The 26,090-nt window shown below is 42.1% G+C and overlaps 1 protein-coding gene across 1 annotated transcript; it reads left to right on the forward strand.

The window, feature by feature from the left end:
* Nucleotides 1-1,208: 1,208 nt before the first annotated feature.
* LOC111834449 (interferon-induced protein 44-like) lies at nt 1,209-15,793 on the forward strand. Its single transcript, XM_023793754.2, has 6 exons — nt 1,209-1,318; nt 1,542-1,737; nt 10,713-10,865; nt 11,164-11,323; nt 12,668-12,768; nt 15,309-15,793. The coding sequence occupies exons 1-6, from the start codon at nt 1,212-1,214 to the stop codon at nt 15,483-15,485; spliced, it is 894 nt and encodes a 297-aa protein (XP_023649522.1). The 5' UTR covers nt 1,209-1,211; the 3' UTR covers nt 15,486-15,793.
* Nucleotides 15,794-26,090: the final 10,297 nt, after the last annotated feature.

The following is a 26,090-nucleotide window of genomic DNA, read 5'->3' on the forward strand; positions in this document are numbered from 1 at the left end:
AAAAGTGGTGTCTGGCCAGTGAACACAAGAGGTAATTATAATGTGAAAATTCACCAAATCATTGCCCATAGATAGATAGATAGATAGAATTTATTTATCCAGAAGGAAATTTAGGTGTCCAGTAGCTTATAAACAGTATACATACACACAGACCTATGACATTCACGCACACATACTGCAAAAAAAAAGACAAAAAAAACTGAACCTAATACGGAGCCTACTACTGAACATGCTCTTCTGTTTGGAGAAAGCGGTGTGCAGAGGGTGACAGTCATTGTCCTGTATTGAGAGCAGTTTGCTCAGGGTCCTCCTATCTGCAACTGGTGTCAGTGACTCCAGCTCCATGCCCACCACAGAGCTGCTTTTCTCACCAGCCTGTCCAGCCATCCAGCATCCCTCTTCCTAGTGCTGCCTGCCCAACATACCACAGCATAGAAAAGGACACTGGCCATGACAGACTGATAGAACATAAGCAGGAGTTTGCTGCAGACATTGAAGGACCCCAGCCTCCTAAGGAAGTAGAGCCTGCTCTGTCCTTTCTTGTAAAGTGCATCAGAATTGGCAGACCAGTCCATTTTTTACAGTGTATATATATTAAAATAGCATGCAAAACTTAGTAAACCCTATAACTTGTTCACGTTTAGTGAGTTTGTGAAAAGTCCAGTTGAATGATGATTTTTGTGGCCTGTGTGTTTGGAAATGAGACTTTCTGTTTTTCCTCAAACCATTGGAGTTGGTAGTAATATGTTGTAAATATGCCAAAGAAAAAATATTTTACTGCAGACAGAAGGAAAAATTATGTAACACCATTCACCTATTCTTCACCGGCAAGCTTGGAAAGTTTCACTAGCAGAAGTAGGCTGGTTCTCACTGACATGCAATACTGGCACCTCTTGAGAATTTGTAAGTTGTATTGTTAAAATGGTTAATGTCAATGGGTAATGGGGCTGTCTGTGGCTCATCCAGTTAGGACACTGTGCCTGTCATTGGCAGGTTGCCGATCCTGTGATCGGGCAAGTGTTTTTGCCTTTGGGCCCTTGAGAAATGTCCTTAGCCCTAATTTCTCCTGGGACTGGTTGATCATGATTTCCTAATTGTGTTGCTTAGGATTAAACCATTTGATAAAGAAATAGATTTAAATGTAATTTGCGGTTGAACAGATATGGAAAATACAATGCATTCATTGAACAGGTCCGGACGGTGTTTGGAAAATGGAACTCATCTATAGTGTCCTTACTGAAAGTTGGACAAAGGAGATAGAGGAGAGGAAACCTGAGATCCTTCAACAACCATGGAGGACAGTTGAGTGGAACCATAGGTATGAAACCTATTTTTATGAAATATAATCAGCAGCTTTTTTAGTGGTATCACATCATTTTATGATTTTTAAAATATGCATAAGTATTTTAAGTGGTTTCAGTGGCAGGTGGCTAATGAGATGTAAATGAAGCTATTGTAATATATCATTAGATATAGGATTATTTGTATTCCTGATTCATTTTCACTAATTCCTATTTCCATTCCAATTTCCATTCCTTCAGCACAAAAATCAATATCATGCAATACCTAAAAGATTACAAGCCCACTATTGATTCAGTGCCTCGGGCTCGGATTCTTCTAATTGGTGCAGTTGGTGCTGGAAAATCGAGCTTCTTCAACTCCATCAATTCCATCTTCCGTGGCAACATTACAAGCCAAGCTAATGCAGGTTACCAGGAAACCAGCCTGACCTTGCAGGTAATGCTATTGTCTAAGTCGTCATGTTGTGGTGTAAGACTTATCCAAGACTTATAGTATCCAAATGTTCTTATATAATGCTCTCATTTATGAAAAAGGATAATATTGTGATTTGGTATTTTCTCTACATCTGCTACATTTAGTTTCAGTCTGTTACTATTTATTGTTCTCACTGTGCCTTAGGAAAGGATCAAATCCCATGTTTGATATTTAGTTTCAACACATTAAAACCCACAAGACATGACAAAAACATGTAATCTCCATGCACACAGAACAGGAGGCAGGATTCTGCTACCTCTGTGGCCAGAGCTTGAGTCTCCACTGCTGGATTTACTCGCTCGGTTTAATTGATCGCTTGGTTATACATAGTTCTAGATTGTCGGACCAGGATTTAGCTTATTCCCCTTGTGGCCTGTACTACGAAGGGGGTTTAATCAAATCAGACTTAACCCAGAAATAATTTGCGAATGCGGGCTAGACAAAATCGGGTTGTCTCAATCGGTGCTAATCAGTACATGACGCCAGTTACATCAGTTGATTTGTTACATTGGTGTTAACCTAATTGGAGTTTGTGCACATTCACATAAATGGAGCAGGTTCGGCAGTGCAAGTCACTGTTTGACTCATGGCGCGATCTCCATATTTCACGGAGGAAGACTGCATGTTTATTATGGAGGATTATGAGGAGTTTAAATCAACGCTGCAAAGAAAGTCCAATACCACTGCAGCCAACAAAAGCAGGCAGGCTTGTTGTCAACGTATTGCCAACCGAGTAAATGCATAAGTACATTTTCATGGTCATAAAACGTGGTTTAAAATATCTCACGACTGAGTATTAGACTGTGAAGTGTTGTCTGAAAAGAATTGAAATACTGTTAATAAATACCGAGGCTCAAAGATGTGACACAATTCAGAAGTAAGCCTATTATTTGCTGGTAAGTAATGTATTGCTCCCCAAAGTTCCATTTCTGTGATGTTACTCATAATGTAAACCTAATGTTAACAATAACTTAACTGATCCGATTTCTAATGCAATAGTAATGGAAACCGTACATGGCAGCAAGTCAAGATGAAATATTAGAACATCATATCAAGTGGTAGGATATGTATTTATATTTCTACTCATTATGAAAGATTTGTTGTGTCTAGTCTCCACTTAATAGTGTGTTTCTATGTTTTACAGCTAATAAAAAGGTGTCCGTTCATATGACACTTAATAGAAGGTGAGCCACTGTTTAACAAACAATTAAATGATTTACAACAGGACAAAACAGAAGCATATGTGTAGTGAGAAAACGACTAGGAACCTGTCACCGCGGTTAAGTTAGCCTCATATTTGATATTCAGTTTCCTGGCTTTAATAACTTTTAACGGAAGTAAGGTGGGGCATTTGTAATGACAGAATTGTGATGTCCAGTACACAGACAACGATGCACACCAATTATTTTTGCGCTTCAAACCATTTCGTGATTTGTGCCAAATCATGTTAATAGCTAATATAATAGGTCCTTTCAGCTGTAATGACATGGTGGTTTAGCATTTTGTGCTCATGGTGACTGTTGCACACCCCTTTGTTTCCCAGATTGCTTAACGTACGAATTTTAATTAATTTTTGAATGTTAGAATGTATCCGTATAATGTGCAATGGGACAATACATGCATGGGTTAGTAATTTTAAAACTAGACAAGACAGGCACATCTAGTGAAGTGTGCTTTGATCGGTGGATTACAGGGAACAATGCACACCCCTTGGATTTTTAGATTATTTTTGACTGTAATAGTTATTAATTTTTATATTGCAATGGGACAACACACTAAGGGGTTAATATCTATGAAACATAATGAGGCAGCCATGTCCTATGGAGTGTGCATGTACTCCATTTCATACATATTGATAGTTAATTGATAACAAATAAATGATTTATAAATAAGTTGTATTATAAAGTGTGATTTAGGCAGTGCACTGTGGGACAAAGCAAATGTACCGCAGCTGAATTGCTTGATTACGTGTTTAGTCTCATTTAATACATTAACATTAAGCATTTATCCATTGAACAAAAAAAGAAAGCAATAATTAAGCAGGGTTGTGGACCCTTGGGTTGTGTGCAGTCGATGATTCCTATGACCCTTGGGAATCCTAAGAGAAATTGTGTTCAGTAAAAGCAATTTCCCTATGAAAATAGAATATTTTAATGCTGCGATTTACCTGCGATTGCATGAAACCCTTCTTTATTCCGCAGAGCACTTACAGATCCAGCCACTTAAAATTTCCCCTCCAGTCTGGCTGGCAGCCAAATCCCAGCCAAGTTCCATCCAAGTTCCAGCTGAAAGGTAGAGCCCCCCTTCTTCTAGGGGTGGGCCTATATTTGACTATAAACCCGCCCATTCATTCACTTGCAGGGTGATACCATTAGATGGCGCTTTCTTTACAAAAACTTTACTTTTCTTTTTACAGGGTTAAATGATTGAATGGTCTTTGCTGTGACTTAAAAAAGCTCATTTTTGTTTTAATTTATTTTATTTACTTATTTATTTTAATATGCTTTATTGGTTTGTTTATTGTCTATTCTTATTTATCATTTGTACAGCACTTTGGTCCTACAGTATATTGATTTGTTTTAAAGTGCTTTATTTTAAGCATAGTCCACAAATTTTCAATAGGGTTCAGTTTGTTGGCTTTGGGAAGGCTGTTCTGATGTGTGTTGTGATCATTGTCCCTGTATCAACTGTCCAGCCATTGATTGTTGATACTGTAACTGTTGATTGATTAAAGAATTTGTAGGTGATTGGGAGTTCATGATCCTCACCTGCTGCAGCAATCAGAATCAGAATCAGAATCAGCTTTTATTCGCCAAGTGTGCTGGGGCACACAAGGAATTAGTTTCCCGCAGTTTGATACTCTCTCATACACAAACAATAAGTTAGAGCTGGGCGATAAATCGATTTCATTAATTTGAATTTACAGTTCAGGACTATGTGTTTTCATGAAATCGATTTTATTACTTTTTTTACACACAAGCGCCAAATGCGGAACTAATGCGATGCACCATTCCTCACGGGTAAATTAACACTGTACCAGATTCACTAACAACATGCCAATGACAGGGGAAAAGCTGGCACTTGTGCCCAAAGAAAGTGTTTACAATAATAACTGATCTCTGTGGGGAAATTGCGTTTATGCCTCCCTCAACTTGATCTTTGAAGAATAAGTTGTCTGTGAAGGCCACCTGTTGGGGCCTTGCTCAAGGACCTGCAGATGTGTTGAGGCTGGGCTTGAACCAGTGACCTTCTGATTACAAGCACAGGGCTTAGCCCACTGAGCCACACGCTGCCCCTAAAGGTGTGGTCTAAAGTAAAAAAAGCTAAATAAAGTAGTTTGATTTTGAGTAGGGGAGGGGAAAATCGATTAAAATCGGAAATCAGATTTTTTGTGAAAAAATCGGAGATTTTATTTTTAGGCCATATCACCCAGCTCTACAATAAGTGACACTATAAAAACAAAATACACTATACAAGAAATACAAATACAGTACAATACAATACAAATACAATAGAAATGTGAAAAATTATAAATATTATAAATATACACAGGTGAGTAACACTTGTGGTAGAGTAACTGCGAGGTAGAGTGTAAACAGTTTTTGTAAACAGATCTGTAGCGCGTGCCAGAGGGGGGTAGCTGGAGAAGATTGTGTCCAGGATGTGACGGATCTGAAATGATTTTAACTGCTCGTTAAAATCTATGCTCGTTTAGCCGAACTAAAGTCCACAAACAGGATCCTGGCATAAGTTCCTGGACAGTCCAGATGTTGCAGGATATAATGCAGCCCCATATTCACTGCATCATCCACCGACCTGTTTGCCCGATAGGCAAACTGCTGGGGGTACAGCTGGTGTCCTGTAATGTCCTTTAGATGGGCTAAAACCAGGCGTTCAAAGGATTTCATGACCACAGACGACAAGGCAACAGGTCTGTAGTCATTCAGTCCTGTAATGGTGGGTTTTTTGGGGACCGTGATAATGGTGGAGCGTTTAAAGCAGGAGGGAACTACACACAGCTCCAGGAATCTATTGAAGATGCGGGTGAAGATGAGAGCCAGCTGATCAGCACAGGTTTTGAGGCAGGAGGGGGATAAACCGTCTGGTCCCGGGGCCTTCTTGGTTTTCTGTTTCTGGAACAGCCAGCTCACTTCCGCTTTGTGTATTCTGAGTTCCAGGGGGGAGGATAGGGGGGTGAGAGGTGTGATGGGGGTTATTGTCTCTGGAGTGGGGTGGATCGGGGGTGTGAATCTGTTTATCTCAAACCTGCAGTAGAAGTTGTTCAGCTGGTCTGCCAGGTCTTTGTTTGCTTCAGCGGGGGGTAGGGGTCGTCTGTTGCTGGTGATGTCTCGCAGGCCTCTCCACACTGATGCAGGGTCATTGGCTGAGAACCGTTCTTTCAGCTTCTCAGAGTAGCTTCTTTTTGCCACTTTAATCTCCTTGGTCAGCGTGTTCCTGGCCTGCCTGTACAGGGCCCTGTCACCACTTCTGTAGGCATCCTCCTTGGCCTGGTGAAGATGTTGCAGTTTGGGAGTGAACCATGGTTTATTGTTGTTGTATGTGCAGAAGGTCTTGGTCGGGACACACACATCTTCACAAAAACTGATGTATGATGTCACAGTGTCTGTCAGCTCATCCAGATTATCAGATGCAGCTTCAAAGACAGTCCAATTAGTGCAGTCAAAACAGTCCTGCAGTTTCTGCTTTGCTGCATTGGTCCACTTCTTCACAGTTTTGACTACAGGCTTGGCACGTTTAAGCTGTTGCCTGTAAATTGGAATAAGATGGACCATACAGTGATCAGAATGTCCTAAAGCTGCCCGGGGGACAGAGCGATAGGCATGTTTTAAAATGGTGTAACAGTGGTCCAGTGTGATGTTGTCCCTGGTGGGGCAGTCGATATGCTGTCTGTGTTTAGGAAGTTCCTGGTGTAGATTCACTCTGTTAAAATCACCAAGGACAATAAAAGGGAATAGGGATATTTTCTTTCCAGGGGGGGTGATCTCGTCGGCTAGCGTGCATTTACATCTCAAGCTCATTTGCATCTGAATGTTGGTGGTGCTGCTAGACTATGAGAATTGTATGCTTTGAACTCTCCAGTGCTTTTTTAATGCCATTCAGTGACTGATGTTGGGAAGACAATGGATATTTACTGTACCCCTCCATGTCTCCTGGATTACTGACCCCAAGTTATTTCTGCTACATGGCTTTACACTGTACAATATTTATATTTACATTTAAAGCATTTAGCAGACTTATCCAAAGCAACGTACAAGGTATCAAGGTACAATAAGCTGGGTTTAGAGGAGCTTACAGTTTTGATGGCGAGTCTGGCTCTGTGATGGAGGGATGTTAAAATGTTTTCTGTCTTGTGATTTCTTCTATTTCAGGGGCTTCTGGTGTGTTTAGCCGTTTAGATGGTGGACCAGACTTCATGAAATAGCGTTTCTAATGTGACTAGCCTTTTTCTGCTGTAGGAATTAATAGCTCAAATAAATTTTAATATTCTCCACCAATATGTTTGAATTAATTAAAGTTTAATTAATTATTATTTAATGCTGATTATTAATCAATTGTTATGCCGAATGGTCGGCTCCTCCAAACTCAATTGCGGTATCCCTGTGAGTCTGTTAATGTGAGACTTAAATGGGATTCACTAATTACCAGTATCGCTTAGTAACCTGGGTTAGAAGGCTCGTCCAGCGAGCTGCATCACCAGGTAATGTACACGATTGGTAGCGAAGCTCCCCTCACGGCCAATGAGAGAGAGTCTCGCGATGTTTCAGGCGAGTTTGAGGTTCAGAGCGTGTAGCAAGATCGCACAATGGCAGGAACTTATTATGAGACACACAATGACGGAGGCTAAAGTTGTGTAAAAGACATGCATTTATTCCTAGCTAACACTACAACTGACATAAGACAGACATTACACCTAACACAAACAACAAACACGAAATAACGGAATAAAACAAACAATGTAATTATGAAAATGCAATGACCGGATTTAAATGAGTAACCTGAAATGGGAAATACTGTTCTGCAAAGCAAGCACAGTTTGTGGAAACACGACCCTAAAGTCTTATAGCAGGTTAACAGAACAGCTTAAGTTGTTAGAATGAAAGGAAGTTGGTTTACTTGGTTGAAGAGTGAGGGGGGGGGGGGTCTTGGCAGTTGATGGCAGAGCTGCTGAGCTGATGGCACTCAGGAAGGCGCGGCGTTTGGAGCAGTGGAGTGGAGTCCCTTTAGATTCTCTCTCCTGGTGAAGCTTTGTCTTGGGTGCTGTTCTCTGTTCAGCTGGGCCTTCACCGGAGGGCTTCTTGTGGGTTTCTCTTCTCCCGGGCTGATGTTCTCCTTCGGGCGGATGGTTTTCTCTGCGCCGGCTGGCGGTTGTTCTGCTCTGGTTGGCGGTTGTTCTGCGCCCCTGCTGGTTGTTCTCTGCTCCCCTTTGTTCTGAGGTGCTAGATTTTTATGGTCTAAAGTTCATGAATAGGGATGACCAGGAATTCGACTCCTGGCCCAATGGCTGGCCATCCATTTGGCGGGCTTTCGGAAGGGGGTCTGTATCAGTCCTTTTGAGATTTATGGCCCGCCTGATTCTACCTTTACTGATGATTTTCATTAAGCTGTTATAACTTTTGATACATCCACTTTTATGGTAATCACCGACCAGATTTGGAATCAGGGGTGATTAACAATCAGTTTGATACCAAACATGCCATACCAGCTTCACAGGTACATACCTCATACCATCTGCATTAATTGATTAAACAATTAATTATTGTATCTATGTGACTGATTCACATCAGTATAGGATACAGGGGTTTTGGGTTGCACCTCAACAGATGTTACACTTTGTGCGGATATTACATCGAATATTCCTATTACAAACAGCACATCTTATCCATAGATAGGCGTGGCCGTTAGTTTGTGGTAATATCAATATAAGTTGCACATCTGGAAACAACATATTTTGTTTTGTGTGGCTTGTGCCAATTCATCTTCTCCAGAATGGATAAGATACACCTTAATTCAGTTCTTTTAACATAGCATGGTAGAAACAAAGAAACTTGGTGACTGTCCACCAAGATCAGATAAGGACCACAAAGGAATGTTGGAAGAGAAGGGGGGGTTTTTAACACAGAAGACTCTCTAAAAGTTAGGACACATACAAACATAACGTATCTGTATATTGAGACTAGTAGTCGTGAGTAAATCAATATACAGGGTATACAAAAGCCAAACTTAAATGAAACTTCCTTTAGGGTGTTGGGTGAGTGAAATGTAAGGCAGAGTGTATGTGGAGGGGGTTGGGTGCCAAGTCGAGGGACCCCTGTCCGGGAAGTCCACTCTGCTTGTCTGTAGGTCCCTAAATCTTTGGGCAATAAAAGTTGGAGTGCTAGCCTCCCTGGTTATCTGTGTGTGTGTGTTTGTGTGTGTAACCCCCCTTTGGTGCCTCTCGTACCAGGCTCGGCCTTGTCTCAGGCCACCTGGAATTTAAGCCCTGTGATATGTGCATGTGTGATCCTACACTGCGTATTGAAACTTTTCAGAAATGCAAGAAATGCCAGTGCTTTTGTTCACCACCCGAGCGTATAGTCGTGAACAGATGTGAAATTTTGGCCAACTTTTTCATTGAAATTCGATTTGTATGTGTTCAGAAAAATTTGTGATCAGAGGCTTTAAAAGTGTTTATCCAAATAGGGACCTCAAAAACTGTCCCCAAAAGTAGGAAAATTTCAGGTTTTACTACACTTTGGGGGCAATTTGGTCCTCAAATGTGATCTATGCAAACCCACACACACATACTACCAGTCAAAAGAGATGTTAATGACTTTGGAGAAGACAGTGCCGACAGTGCTCATATAGGGCTGGCTTACGCAGAAACCTCGACTTAACCAAGAACAAAAACTGCTCGGAGCAGGTTTGAGACTTAGTGTAAATTGCCATAGCAGCATGCCTCGAGTAAAACCTACCCACCTTTCATAGAATGGGTTAATCACGAAGTTACACCATGTCAACAAGTTACTCGCAAAGTTACCCCAATAAGCCAGTAACCCTGCTTCGTAGTACAGGCCACTGGTGTGAGTGTGTGTAGGAAGTGACTGCTGTTTGTATTTAGATGTGTTTGGTTTTGTTTTTTGTTTTGTTAGTCAGAGAGCAAGTGTTTGTCATTTGTTTCAGGCAGGAAAGTTAGATGGGGAATTGTCTTAGTTAGGCTGGTTAGGTTTTTTTTTGTTATTTTGGCCTGGGCCACTTCTGAAGTCAAGCACCAGTGTATTTGTATTGTGGCATTACCATATTATTGTATTATCCCTCATGTCTAAATACAATCACTGCCATCTCCTTTCACCTGTTATCTTCCACCTCCCCCCTTCTCTGCTCAGTACATGGGGTCATAGCAGTGGAGTTTGTGTATTCTCCCATTGTCGTAATGGGGTTTCCTCTGGGTTCTCTGGTTTCCTCCCGCAGTCCAAAAACATGCTAAGGTGAATTGGAGTTTCTAAATTGTCCTTAGGTGTGAATGATGAGTGTACCCTGCGATGGGCTGGTGCCCTGTCCTGGGTTATTCCCTGCATTGTGCCCGTAGTTTGCGGGATACGATCTGGACCTCTGTGATCCCTCATAGGACAAGCAGGTAAAGAAGATGGATGTGAAAAATGACATTATGCTCCAGGCTGCCCAATAACCTGTACAGAGACCTGCTGCAGTCTCAAGGTATCAGCCGCATCTGGCCTGCAACAGGATTTTTAATCACTATTAAATCTGGCCCACAGATCAATCAGCTTCTGCACAAAATGAAAAACTAATCAGCCTGTGAACTTTACCCCTGAGCTGAAAACACCCTCGCCAGTGGCCCACAAGTTAGATGAGTTTGAGACACCCGCTAAACTGGATTAACTGTCAGAAGGTGAATGACATCATGTGTTTTCTTACAGTATCGCATTTACCAGGTGAAGGCGGGTCGAGGTGGACAGCCTCTGGCATTCCTACTGTGTGACACTATGGGACTGGAACCAGCACCTAATAGAGGGGTGGACACTGAGGATATTGTGGGCATCCTGAAGGGCTACATACCAGACGAGTACAAGGTAAGAGCTGTATGTCTAACCAGGCCTCAAGAACAGCTGCTAAATAAATAAATGCAGGTCCGATCCCTGTAATGGCTTAAAAAAGTAAGATGTTTATAACTACTGGTCTTATTCTTTCCACACTATTTTCTGAGGAAACCAAATCTCATCCACTGTTGTTTTTTTTTTTGTTTGAATAAAAAAGGTACTGATGTAATACAGATGTCACATCTCACTCACAGGGCATTTTGCTTGAGTTCCTCATGATCTCAAAGTCAGTGCATGTCTGTATGTCATTGACACTTATTTGTTTGTTTAGTTCAACCCTATGCAGCCATTTCAAGCTCAAGCATTCAACACATTGGCTAAGGACAGGATCCACTGTGTGGTGTATGTGATGGACAGCACATCACCTGGACTTCTGCACCCAGAGACAAAGAAGAAAGTTGATGAAATCAGAAAGAAAATTAACCATGAAAGTCAGTCATTGGGGAAAACTGGCAGGGAGGTGGCCACTGTGATTGAGTGTGTGTTGTTGGGGGGGATTGATTTGGGGTTTAAATTCATAAACATTCATCAGCTGTTTTGTATGTGTTTTATCACCTTCATCTCCTGAACCATGAATAATACTGAAAATTCATACAGTAACATGAGAAGGAAAGCTCAACCCTAGGAAGCTTGAGTGTCAGGATCAGTAGCGATGTGCGAGACGGGGAAGCAGGAGAAGGAGACTTTGGATTGTGGAATACGGGGCCTGAGGCCTCTCAGCCACTTTATTGTCTGACATGCCTTGACATTTCAAAATATTTCACCTATCTAAAAAACATTTATCCCAAAGTGTTACATGTGCTTTTATTCAGCACAAACTCAGCACCAATGATCTGAGATTATCATGTTGTTATCATGCGAATAGCGCGATTTGCAAGTAGGAAGGCGATCAGAGCTGCTTCGAGACGCAGACGCTTAAGTCAATCACTCTTGTTCTTTCTATTCGTATCACGAAGCTGTAAAAATATATTTAGTATCCACCTATATATATATTTGAAAAGTAGACCGTCCACGGTTTCTGAGGGTGTTTTTAAAATATGTATACGACAAAAACTCGCAGAGTTATTTAAACGGTTTGGCGAAATTTCTGTCAGATCCCGCTGGCGGGACCGCCGACCCCAGGGAGTTAATCAACAAAGGAACTAGGGACATGGAACAGGCAACTGAGAGCAATACTACACAATGAGACTTCAATGACAGACCCAGGGAAACGGACTCAGACGCGGACTAAAATACACAGGATTAATCAGAGATCACTCAAAACAGCTGATTGCAAATGGGGCAGCACATATGGTTAAGGAGGATCATACGAGCAGGTCATGACACTTGAGTACCATTTCTGCCAAAGCCAAGGAAATTTTTATTTATTAAGTTACATAATATCTAAATGTTTTCTACACATGTATGTACATAAAAAGTTAACTTTGGATACAATTTCACAAGATGCCAAAGCTACATATTTCTATATTCAGAAAAACCAAGAGAAAATTCCTGGAATGGAAAATGGCAAACTGAATGTTTCCGTAACTTTGGCAGGACCGGCATTCCTGCCATAACTGAAGGAGCTCCTGGCTGCTCCTCCACACAGAGCTGCTACATCTGTGAGAAGCTTGAGGGCTTAATGTCGCATAGGGCCCATTAAAGGGGTTGGGACTGAATGCTGTCAATGTGTTGAATGCTGCGAGATGTTTATGAAACTGTATCAGCTAATAGTGGTTATTCCATACATTTCATCTTCAAAGTGACTAGAAAGACATTTCTGTTGCTGTTTTTAGATGTCCCTGTAATGGCACTACTGACCAAAGTGGACAAAGTGTGCCCTCATGTGGAAAAGGATTTGAAGAACGTGTACTACAGCTGCCACATAAGGGATCTGGTGAGTATCAGATTCTAACACTGGAATCAGTCCTAAAGGCTGCACCAACATATTAGGACAGTATTGGTGGAAACCTACAGCAGGACCCTTGACTAGGAAATGAACCTGAATCTCCATAGCAACAATATGCAGCAGTATAAATGGACACTGAGTACAACTTGACAAGATGCCAACTACTGGACAGGTTACCAGTAGCAGCAAAACACACCCAGACAAACACAATGACCAAGCGACAGAGAGCAGTTCACCTGGCTGATTGTTTGTGGTCCGTAGGAGGAAACATGGTGAACAAGCAAACATCACACATAGAGTCAGAGGCAGGGATCGAGCCCACAGTCCTGTGGGTGTGAACCTTTGGTTTTTGATATCGCACTGGCCGACAAACCTTTATGTTCAACACTTTTTTTCTAAAGCAACATATTTACAGGCAGCCAAATGACTCAGTGTGCAGCACTGTGGCCTCACACCTGCATGGTTGTAGCTTTCAATCCCACCTCCACTCCATGTCTGTGCAGTTTCCATGTTCTCCATATGACTGTGCCCCCCTCCATAGCTGAAAACATGCTTTTGGGGTAAGTACACAGCAAATGTGCCAGTGTTAAATTAACACTGCATGGTGTCTATATGTGTCCACACCATTCAGTGTTACATTTAACACTTTACAGTGTGAAGTGAGTGGTGTTTGTACAATGTTAATGTTTATTAACTCTTATAGTGTTCAATTTACAACCTAGAGTGTTGTCAAAGAGTCTCCACCTCCACATATCTGCCCTATTTTAATATGCGCACAGGACATCATGAGGATCAAAAGAGCCATCCCAGATTTACCCACCATCATGAGAAAGACTCTGACCAAATAGGACCTTTTGCTTTTTATTCAAGCTTTGTTTGCTCAGTTCTGACTGATTTTGAGGATTAGAGCGCTGTGGGCTTATAGCATATTGCTGTTGAGTCAGAGGAAAAACTTTTGGAGATGTACTGGTTAGGTATCCAGTGTGGTATGTATTTTATGGGTGTGGGGTATGTTTGCTAGTCCTGCCCTTGGATGATTACCATATGTGGAAAGGTGTTATGACAGTGGCAATACCCTTTTCTGGGCAGCTCCTGGTACCACCCACTCTGCTGTAGACCAATAGTGCTGGATGTATATTTGCATAGCTTCACACAATACTGTTTTTGACTTAATAGATTTTTTTTAATCCACCGCGATTGTGATGAATAAGACAAGAGAACAAAAACCACAGAAATTGCTCTTGCGTGCCAGCCAGGGACCAGGTAGGAAGGTTTAGCCTACATAGCATAAGTAGAGAAGGCATTTGCAGGGAGGAAAATACTACAGAAAACCAATCATTTTCTTTCTTTTCCAAGCCTGGGCTCTCTAGGAAGATCTTTTGGCCCTTATGTAGCTGTATAATTGAGATTTCTTGGGGGACACACATATGCTGTATAAGGACTGCACTGCTCAGACCAATTAACATGCAGCAACCCAGAAAAACCTTTAAATAAATGTGTTACAGACTAATATCAGTGCCATGCCATCCTCGATCGTGGTGGGTTTCTACAAATTAAGCTTAATGAGAATCTTTATATTAAATGAGCAAAGTGATTTGATTTGTTCTATCGCAAGTTGTGGTCTAAAAGCAACGAGGCCACCACCCATTATATCTGCTTTAACAGAAATACACTCCTTCAGTCATTAAGCTCACCTTTTTTCAGCCCTGCTAAATAATAATGTTATGTAGTCTAACACAGTCTAACTCCATAACTTGCGTTTGGTGACTGGTGTCATACGTTTTACACACTTCTATATTACAGGCGGTTCTCTGTCTTTGGTTATTTTTGGTTATCAAGAGCTGAACTGAAATGGAACTCACATAAAAAGAGAAAAGGCTATGTTAGTCTGAGTCTTTCTTATTATGGTGGGTTAGTAAAACACAGCAGCTGAATGCCCAAATGAGTTCAAATGAGTGCACATTAAAATTGGCAGACATGGGCCACCCATTTTGTACTTGTGTGCCACCCATATGGGCTTGCAATTTGGGAAGAGGTGGAGACACATTGTCCTAAAACTCTAGGTTGTAAATTGAACACTATAAGAGTTAATAAACATTAACACTGTAAAAACAACACTCACCGCACACTGAAAAGTGTTAAAGGTAACACTGAATGGTGTGGACACATATAGACACCATGCAGTGTTAATTTAACACTGGCACATTTTCTGTGTAGCATCTCTAAATTGCCCACAGTATGTGAGCCAACATCCTGTTGTCTGGTGTCTCCTTCCTCAGGTCATCTGTTTCCTGGGATAGACTCACCATGACCCTGCACTAGATAGGTGGTTATAGAAGACAAAGTTGTGTGTTCCATTTAATTGCCAGCTTTAGATATTTAATTATGCATCCACATTCAGCAGCATCCCCTAAAGACAGATCTGTAACCTTTCAATTGTGTGTGTTTGACACTAATCTCATAATACAGCAGCTGAAGAAAATATATTTGAAGAGGAATGTATATGAGAACTGCATGTCTCTCTACAGATCAAAAAAGCAAGTGGATGTCTGGGCATTGCAGAGTCAAATGTGCTTCCGGTGAAGAATTACTCCAGTGAGACTGAGCTGAATGACACCTCTGACATCCTGCTCCTCAGCGCTATGAAGCAGATGCTCAACTTTTCTGATAATTATATAGACAACTTTGATAAAGACACACATTAGAGAGACAACATGAATTAATCAGAATTGGAGTCAGTGCTATCGGCTGATTTTGATCGGCTGACTTTGTCAAGAGCTGCGGTCCAAGTTTTTGTATCATACACCATGTAGGTGTAATAAATAATCAGATACATTCTAACATCAGTTGTAATCAATAATCTGATATCAGAGGTGGACATATCAAGTCCAGAAAGTAAAAATCCAAACCAGGATTTAGTTTCAACCAACTAATTGAGTATAAAGAGTCACACACAGAGTGGTTGGTTGAAACAAAATCTTGGATTGTATTTTTACTTTCTGGACCTGAAATGTTCGCCTCTGTCTGATACGTACTAATTTATCTTGTAATCGATAATCAGATACATACTAATAAAAATAACCTGATGATCCAGCATGGTTTGGTTCAGTTATCTCCATCTGTTTGAGTTTGCTTTAGTGTCTCTGTTAGGCTGATTACTAGACTGGGTTTGGAAATAATCAAATGAAGTGGTCTCAGATTCTGAATCTTCAAGGGATGTTTCACATGAATGTTCTTTAGAAGGTCTTATCAAAGTGCTTAGCTTTGTAATTTAAATCTACTTTAGCCCTTCAACGCAGAATGCTAACTCACTAGAGGTAATAAAATCTCTGGACTGGCATCTCTTCAGACATTCCACTTATTGGCCCTCACAGAAACCTGAATCACACCTGAGGACACTGCTACTCTGGCTGCCCTCTCCTCTGCCTTTTCCCACTCTCCTCATACTACAGGCAGAGGAGGGGGTACAGGATTACTTCTGTCCCGTAAATGGCATTTTTCACTTGCTAGACTCCACCTCAACATCTCCTCTTTTGAATCCCACTCTGTTACTGTCACATATCCAACTAAACTCCACATTATTGTTCTCTATCGGCCCCCAGGCCCACTAGGAACCTTAATTGCTTAGCTGGATTTCCTTCTGAGCTCCTTTCCAGATGATGGCTCCCCACTAATTCTTCTTGGTGACTTCAATCTTCCGAGAGATGGGATACACACCAGCGGACTTGTGACACTTCTGTCGTCCATTGGCTTGTCTCTTGGCCAATCTCCTCCCACCCACAAAGCACACAGCAAATGTGCCAGTGTTAAATTAGCACTGCATGGTGTCTATATGGGTCCACACCTTTTAGTATTACCTTTAACACTTTACAGTGTGCAGTGAGTGTTGTTTTTACAGTATTAATCTTTATTAACTAATAGTGTTCAATTTACAACCTAGAGTGTTAGGACAATGCGTCTCCACCTCTTCCCAAATTGCAAGCCCATATGGGTGGCACACAAGTACAAAATGGGTGGCCCATATCTGCCCTATTTTAATGTACTCTCATTTAAACTCATTTGGGCATTCAGCTGCTGTGCTTTACTAACCCACCATAATAAGAAAGACTCAGACCAAAATAGCCTTTTTTCTTTTTATGCAAGTTTTATTTTAGTTCAGCTCTTGATACTTGAAGAACTGTTCTTTTATAAGTTGGAAGGCATTGAAAAAACTGTTGTTATAAATGTGTTCATTTAAGCATTAATAAGGTTTTTTTTAATTAGGATATGGAAAAACCAGCCAAGCTCTCTTGAGAACTGCCTGTGGTATAGAAGTAATATTAAAGGGCTGAATAAAGGTGAGAGCTATCTTCATGGTTGAAGGAGTGCATTTCAGCTAAAACATACAGAATGGGTGGGGCAACTTGTTAAATCAACATAGGTATGAACATTTGTTGTCCTATCTATTCTCAATATGCATTTAGTGCATGTTTCATTTAGAGAAATGGACAAAGAAGTCATTTATATGGTTGTGCATAATAAAATCTAAAAACAAAAGATTGTATACTTGACACTGCTGTTTTGTTACTGACATGGAAAAAAACTTGTTCAACCTGCAATAACAGGTCTTTCTTATTCACAAAGTAATTCATGGCTCAAATAAATAAACGAACAGTAAAAATGTTGTGCTGTAAATGTATTTCATTTTTAAATAGAGGTTGGGGTTATTAGTCATATCTTTTGCGCTTGTAGAATTTAAGCATTTATTATAAACTAAATTGAAACATATATATTAAGTTAACCTAATTAAAATATTTATTGTTCAGTTTAATTAATAAATATGTATTAAACTTACATAAGAAATGCATGTAAAACTTAGACATTTTTTTATGTTAGAACTAAATTAGATGGAAATAGGTGTCATAATAAAATGTATTAAATCTGACAAATTATTTTTTTGAGTGTACACTGCATGTGTATCCAACCTCCCCAGGACTGGAATTCTCTGTTTTGAATATGTCACCAGAGGAATCTGCACTTGTTTCAGGGGTATATTGCTGAAGGAGTGCTTATAGACATGAACAGCCAGCAAAGAGGCTGAAGACCCAGTATCTACAATTATCTCGAATGGTTGCCTACACTGCACAGGATTTTTTTTTTCAGCAGGGGAAGCATTGGTTAGAAGAAGAACAGTCATTTCAGGAATAACAATCTCTTTCACTTCTGGTGTCTGGCTCAAGTGGCACACTCTAGCAAAGTGCCCAGTCTTTTTCCACAATTTGCATATTTTGTTTAGCGCGGGGCATTGCGTAGAGTTTGCCAAATGCTTATCAGAATTACATCTGTATCATTTGCGAGTATATGCAGATTTCTTATGAGTACCTGCGCTTGTGGAGTGTTTATGTTCCCTCCATGACAGCGAATGTATCTCCCGCACAGGTACTTCACCGCATTAAGAGTGCACTAGCATCACAAGTGGCTGATTCCAACTAACTGGCAATCTGAATAGCTTATCCAGTGTTGATTTATCTTCAGCAGCAAGTGTTCACGTCTGCAACTGCTGTAAGTATTTTCCATGATTTGGTTTTGCAACATATTCTGTTCAGCGTTTCCTGTCATGACCAACCCCGGGGTTCCTAACTGGGTTTACCTTCATGAGACACAGAGTCTAGACTAGGTTATGTGCTTCTCCACCAGTTTTTCTGGTTTTCCGGGTTCTTCTGTAGCCTTATTTCTCAGCTGACTCCAAGCTGCTCTAATCAGTGGAGTCTATTTTAGTTTGTCTGATCTTGTACTCCACCTGCCTCCCCGAACTCCGATGTACATCACTAAACTTTTGCCTGTCCACCGCGTACCTGTCTGAGCCCTCTGATTACTGATGCACATTGCCTGAGGCTCACCTGTTTTTTTATAATGAGTTTTCTTATTTTGGACATACAGCAACTCTTGAGAGCAGCCCTGTCCCAAATAGAGCCACTTCTCGTTCCTGAATCCACACAAGTGTCCTCCTTACTCTGTATCTTTGACATTCCCGAACTCACACAATGGAAGCATCTCACATAGTGTGGAGACATATTGCACAACCGTTTCATCGTGGCTGTGCACTCACTGACGAAACTTATGTCTCTCTGCAATTGCATTTATTTTCTGCACGAAATGCACCTAAAGGGCAGCCACAACCTGATCGTAAGTTGTATCTGTGTCAGTCAGTGTGTAGAAAATCCTCTGAGCCTCGGGCCCAATGCTGTGTAGCAGTACAGTGCGTTTGCAGGTATTCGGTCACCGGGCTCCCTCTGCATCAATTGCAAGTACGGGATGCGGCACGCATATGGTTGTAGCATATCAAGTCTATAAAGTAAATTAAAGTATAAAAGCCTATAAAATAAATATTGGTAATCAAATAAATTCGTTTTGTCATTCAAAGTAGGTCTAATAGGATTTTTTAAATTTCACGTAACGCTGTCTGTGAAATTTTATTTTATAGAGACGCAGCAGCAGCATCAACAGAAAAAAATTGAGGAATTTAAAACGTGGATGCTTAGCCTGTATATTCTTTAGGCTATTAAGCCCACTGATTCCTTAATTTTTAAGCCTATTTTTGTGTGGAATGCCATTGCCAAACCTGTCCGTTGATGCCTATATGTTGCTTAAAAATAAATATTTTCTGAGTGGCAATGTTGCCGTTACTCATATTTCTTTTTGATATAAGGCTTCGGTTTAAGGTGACATTTGGAGCGATTTGACTGAAGCGGGAGGAAATTTTAGTGGAGTGAGGAGCGGTGTTGAGCGGAGCGGCTTAGTGCGAATTACAGCGGAGAAGCGGACGGAGCCAACAGCCTCGTGGCGAGGAGCGGAAATTCTCACTGCTCCACTGCGCTCACATGCTCTGATACAAAGCCTCATTAATAATTTAGCCATACTAAGCTGCTTATATTGTGGGCGTAAAGAAATGTCCGTATAGCACAGAAAAGCTGGCGCACCACCAAATGTTGCGCCTGTCATCTGAAGCCCTAGTGATTATTGCGCATGCGCGATTTAATCGCGATTTGATATCGCCCAGCCCTACTCCAAAGTAAGGACATTGATCTGGTTTCGTTGCTTTTGCCGTTGCCCAAGTGCAACGGGCGCGTTGTGATTGTGGCGGCATTTCCGTTTGGGGTTTCGGATCCCCGATTTCATCGTGGCCTGTATATCTCCTGGTTCGTCGTCATGTTTGCCGTTTTATAGAGTCGTTTTTCGCTCTGTGTCCGGAGTGGCGTGGGGAGCTGGACGCTCGTTTGTCCTTGATTTATGGTTTGAATTGCGGTATGGTGGTTTTGTGAATGCTGTTACGCTCCAGTCTACGGTTGGAGGCTAACAAAGTGAAAGGGAAGGAGGGATTGGGAAGGACAGGACAACCAGAGCTAGGAGAAGGGAACACGGGACACAAAGGGAGTCTTTTTTTTATAGTTTTTTTATAGTTTTTCAAAAACACTGTACAAACACTAGGTGTAACGAACGTCAGGAGTGACAAAGGCCAAAGAAACAAACAAAAACACATCTACCGAGTATAACCACAAGCTAAGCTACCTAAGTGAACACAAAAGGGGTGAAACGAAACAACAATGCCTAAACCTATCTCCCTACCCAAACAAACAGTAATCCCCACGTTGACAAAGAAACAAAAAGGCAAACACTCCTTACACACACCTAGTGGAACACGAAACACACAGCCAAAGCAAAGGTATCCAGAGGGGGATCAGAGAGGCGAAGTCGAAGTACAGGCGAAAGTTCAAAAACCAAGCAAGCAGCCAAAACCAGGGCGAAGGTACAGTAAGGGATGAAGCGAAAATCGGAAGTCAAGAGCAAAACAGTCATACACGAGCATTCAAACCAAAAGCAAAGCGAACGAAGAGCGAGCTAGCAGGCGAGAAGCAAGTAGCGGGCAGGCGAAGGGACGAAGCGGCAATCTCTTCAGCCGATGAACCGGAAACTGCTCCGAGGGCAAGGGAGGCGGGGTCAGGACCAGAGGGCGGAGTCGAGGGGGCGGTTGACCAATCGGCGAGTGGGCAGGACGTCCGAAGGACCTGCAGGCATCCTCCTAAACTTACGGCACGTAATACTTATGGCACATATCCCTTACGGCACGTAACCCAAACTTACGGCACGTAACAATGCCATGGATCGTTCTCGGCTGGAGCTGTCTTAGTTCGGGTGACAAGCACCCATGTTGGTTGGTCGTGTCTGAACTCCGGCTTTCTGGTTCGACATTTTGGTGGACATAGAGCCCTTCTGTGATCGCTTTGCCCTCGTCGCCCATCATGTTTCCATCCTGCTCGAGGAGGGATGGGCGGTTCAGGTTCATGGACCTTTTGTAGATCCATTCTTCTGCTTCTGTCCACGTCCATGCTCTTTCCTCAGTGCTTCTCAACATGATTCTGTTGTTGTTGATTGTTTGCTAACTGGTTTGACTCAAGACTTTGGGTAGGTGTTGTTGCGAGAGGGTCTTAGGTCTGTCCTGTGGGAACCTGTGGCAGTTCTCATCTTGTTCATGGGGAAATTGGTGGTTGTTTGGTTGGCCCCTTGTCTTCTCCCCCTTATTTTGTGTTTTTCGTTATCGCTCTGTAGATGGCCACTCGAAAATGCTCAGGAGAAGGGCGCTTCCTTTTGATATGTCCAGCCCTCGCTCCGGTTTGTTTGCAAATGTTAACAGCCTCATTCCTGTCCTCCCCTTTGTGCATACATTTATGTGGGCTTTAAGAAGAATTGATGGTATAAGTGTATGATGTGTCGAGTATGTGTCTGGTATGTATGCATGGTAAATTAATTTGGGGGAATTACTTTCCATCTTTCAGTCGATGACGCAAACTTAATTATGTTGGCAGATAAAGGCACTTTGCTTGCAACGCTGATATTACAAATGTCTTTCAAATTCCCATACATCCTTCCCAATGGCCCTTTTTGGCATTATATTGCAAAACTGTTTTATTTTGCAGTCAGGTTCGTTTTTGGTCGTCAGAGCTCTGTCATGAATACTGCTGTACAAATCACAGATTCGTTTCGTCTCGCACTTGCTCGATGATCTCGTGATCCACCTTCCTCACAGCCTGGCTCCTCGGCGTCCAAATTAAAAAGTACAATTAGGGAATTCAACATCCCCTTACTAGGGGAGAAAACTATCGGTCTGCTCACTTATGAGGCATTTTGGGTATCGTGTTGGATAGAGATGAGATGCAAGCCTATCTTCTGGTGGACGAATCGAATCGCATACGCGGAATTTGCTCCACATTCATGCATTCGTCCTCAGTTTCCAAATGCAAATTGCTTTCTCTTTTAGGTACTTAAACTTCACCATGCCTATCATCCTGCAGGGTCGCTTGTTTATATCATATTTACTTCTAAATCATTTTTCGGGTCAAATGATATGCTTATTTTAGGCAAATGCCATTTTTCTGACAAATTTTGGATTACGTTTCTCAATCATTGGAATGGCATTTCATTTTATTTACTGATACGTCCCACTCAGTATGCTTCTATACAGACTCCGCTCCATCTGCAGGTTTCAGTGGGTATTATGAAGGGTCTCGATTCGCGGCGCGTTGGCCGTCGGATTTCATGGGTTTGCACTCCCTGCTGGAGTCCTCGGCCATCCATGAACTTTTTCCTATTGTTGCTTGTGCTGTATGGGGTAAAGAATGGTCTCGTAAAAGGATAAAAGTTTCTGTGATAATGATAATGTGATAAGGTTAAGGAAGTGCATTTGTAATTGAAAGATTGCAGATTTGAATCCCCGACCGGCAGAGCACCTGTTACACCCCGCTGTTGTTCGCTCCGTCCCCTCGACCAGGACCACTCGGCTCGGCCCTTGCTCTGCCTCCCCGTCTGGACCCCGCCCACGTTTCCCCGCAAGCCGGCCGTCACTTCCGTCCGGCGGAAGTGAAAAGCCGGACAAAAAAAACCCTCGAGAGCTCTGCTCATATTTTGGATTGTGTTTTGGTTTGCTTATTTGATTGATTATTGTGTATGACGGTTTTGATTTCTCGGTTTACGATTTCTCGCTTTGCCCCTTCTCTGTACTTCTGCCCTGGTTTTGTTTGCTTTCTGGTTTTCGATCTTTCGCCCGGTTTTTGGTTTACGACTTCGCGCGCCCCTCGGACTTTACGCTTTGGCCTGTATGTGTGTTTGTGTATGTATCTGGTGCGTAGGGAGTGGTTGCCGTTTTGTTTTGATATACTTTGTGTCCACTAATTTGGTTAGGGAGTTAGGTATAGGTTTTTGTGTTCTTTGGTAGTTCAGTTAGATTTGGGTTTCGTTCGGTAGTCGGGGTTTTGTTTATTGTTTTGGCCATAATCACTCCTGAAGCTCTTGCACCAGGTTTGCTGTTCTGTGTCTGTCGCGTGTAAATAAAATAAGAAAAAATATATAAAAAAATACCCCTTTGTCCACGTGTGTTCCCTTGTGCACCACACCCTGTGTTTCCCTTATTCCCCATTCCCCCTTTCCCTTCCTCTGTTACGCCCCAACCCTAGACTGGGGTTCGTAACAGAAATTGGGGGCTCGTCCGGGATCCCATTGTTTGGGATATTATCCACCGGGATATTGTTATCTGGGATTTCACTGTTTTGTGTCCTCCCTCTGTATTGCCTGTGTCACTCGGTTGCTGTGTGTTTTTTGGCTTTGCTTGGCGGTTTACCTGTGGTAAGGATAGTTTGTGTAACTAGGTTTAGTATGGCTACGTTCGACCTGCTTGAGTTTACGCTGAACCCCACAGCGGAACAATTTGAGGCTTGCAGGAAGTCTGACCTGGTAGCCATAGCGGGATTCTTCAACGTGGTGATCCCTGTCGGTACCTCGAAGCAGGTGATTAAGCAGGTCCTGCAGGTCGAGTTAGTCATGCAAGGAATCCTGCCAGAACCTGGAGATCTCTCGGGTGTTGCACCTTGCCCAGCCCGGTCGCCTACGACGGCGGAAGCCAGAGGCCCGGGGTCTCGGCCTCGAATGGATCCCAGGGATCCCGGTTCGTCTAAGGAGGATCTCCTCCTTACTATTCGGCTTAGGGAAACCGAGCTGGAGATTAAGAGACAGGACTGCCAGGCCCAACTCTTACGGATTAGGGCTTTGGAGATGGAAGCAGAGCGGGACGCTGCCGTGCAAAGGGCGAGGGTAGGCCAGCCACAGCCTGTTACTCCGTCGCGAAAGGTAAGCTCGCCCCTTTAAACTGCTCGCTCCACCGCTCGTGCCGGTGTAGGTTCGCCGGACGAGAACGTGCGTCCTAATCCTCAATCTCCGCTGGGTTTAACTCGATCTCCTGAAAGGGAGAACATTGGATTTGACGTGTCGCCATATTGGACTCGTGCCCATATTTAGAGAAAATGAAGTGGATGCATATTTCCCTATCTTCGAGCGCATCGCGACCACTTTGAATTGGCCCAGGCACCTTTGGTCGCTTCTGCTTCAATGCAAACTCGTAGGGAAAGCTCAGGAGGTATGTTCGGCTCTTGGATTAGAACAGAGTCTAGATTATGATGTGGTGAAGGCCACTGTCTTAAGGGCTTATGAGTTAGTGCCTGAAGTAGGGCTGGGCGATATCATACCGGTATTATATCACGCATGCGCAGTAATCACTAGGGCTTCAGATGACAGGCGCAACATTTGGCCGTGCGCCAGCTTTTCTGTGCTATACGGACATTTATTTACGCCCACAATTTAAGCAGCTTAGTATGGCTAAATTATTAATGAGGCTTTGTATCAGAGCATGTGAGCGGAGTGGAGCTCACGAGGCTGTTGGCTCCGCCCGCTTCTCCGCTCTAATTCGCACTAAGCCGCTCCGCTCAACACTGCTCCTCGCTCCACTAAAATTTCCTCCCGCTTCAATCAAATCGCTCCACGCTCGCTCCAGTTTAAAAGAGGGACAAATAATCTTCATGCCTAACAAATGTCACCTTAAACCGAAGCCATATATCAAAAAGAAATATGAGTAACGGCAACATTGCCACTCAGAAAATATTTATTTTTAAGCAACATATAGGCAACAACGGACAGGTTTGGCAATGGCATTTCACACAAAAATAGGCTTAAAAATAAAGGAATCAGCGGGCTTAATAGCCTAAAGAATATACAGGCTAAGCATCCACGTTTTAAATTCCTCAATTTTTTCTGTTGATGCTGCTGCTGCGTCTCTATAAAATAAAATTTCACTGACAGCGTTACATGAAATTAAAAAAATCCTATTAGACCTACTTTGAATGAATTTATTTGATTAGCAATATTTACTTTATAGGCTTTTATACTTTAATTTACTTTATAGACTTGATATGCTACAACCATATAAAACTTGTTCAGGTTTTGCTTGCTTCCGCCTGTTCGCGTACACTGTAAAAAAATCTATTTTATAATGTCAGTCAAAAGTCTGGCAGGTCCTGAAGACCAATAGTGCTGATGTATATTTGCATAGCATGACAGGGTACTGCCTTTATTTTAACTTTTTACCATGATGGTGTTGTATAGGGCAACAGTATAAATTCCCCCGGCCAGGATACAAAACAATTTTTGCCACATCAGTGTATTCTTGTAAAATATTGTTTGGTGGCCGACATAAAGCTAGATTCAGATAAATTTTTCTGCTGCAATATTGCGGCCCTCCTCATGTAGAGAATTGTTTCAGGCATGTGAGCTATACCCCAAAAGACCAGTGAGTTTATGTCTAGTGTTTGACTTACCCTTGCGCCCACTTACATTTAAATTTCCAAAGCAGGCTAGATGGAGATTGACATCACACGCAAAACAGAGTAGGATTACTCCTGGTATTCACCGGCAATAGTCAGATTGCTGACACTGAACCCTAGATTAAGAACTATCACGCTGGGCTGTCACATACCTAATAATACATGGGAGAGAGTAATATCTGTGGCATTCCATTTTCAGTTGCGGTGGGTTTATAAATATGGGTTTCCAAAAATCAAGCCTAATTAAAAATTTAAATATTAAATGAGCAAATTGATTTAATTTGTTCTTCTGTCCCAACTTGTGATCTAAAAGCAATGAGGCTGCCACACACTGAAAATAATCTACTGTAAAATAACAGTCAAAAGTCTGGCAGCAGGAGTGCTAGACAAAACCTGTTAACAGTGAAAAACATTTTCACCAAATGTACATCAGCACTATTGGTCTTCAAGAGAATGGGCAAATCCAGAAGCTGCAAACAACAAACTTCATAGCCCACATCAAAACAAGCATTAAAGATTTTCCCACTAACTGCAATCTTTACAAAACCATTTTTTGTTGCCAAAAAACAAGACCCTATGAGAATCTACTGCTGTGGCAGAACCGTGGCTGGGGAATTTATACTGTTG

This window comes from Paramormyrops kingsleyae, chromosome 24 (genome assembly GCF_048594095.1).
Source record: "Paramormyrops kingsleyae isolate MSU_618 chromosome 24, PKINGS_0.4, whole genome shotgun sequence".
Lineage (NCBI taxonomy): Eukaryota > Metazoa > Chordata > Actinopteri > Osteoglossiformes > Mormyridae > Paramormyrops > Paramormyrops kingsleyae.

Bases quoted from the DNA above. Each gene is read 5' to 3' on its own strand.
- LOC111834449 (XM_023793754.2), top strand. From the start codon at position 1,212: ATGGAACTCATCTATAGTGTCCTTACTGAAAGTTGGACAAAGGAGATA. The intron at 1,319-1,541 runs GTATGAAACCTA...CCATTCCTTCAG, and splicing joins ACAGTTGAGTGGAACCATAG to CACAAAAATCAATATCATGC. The intron at 10,866-11,163 runs GTAAGAGCTGTA...TTGTTTGTTTAG, and splicing joins ACATACCAGACGAGTACAAG to TTCAACCCTATGCAGCCATT.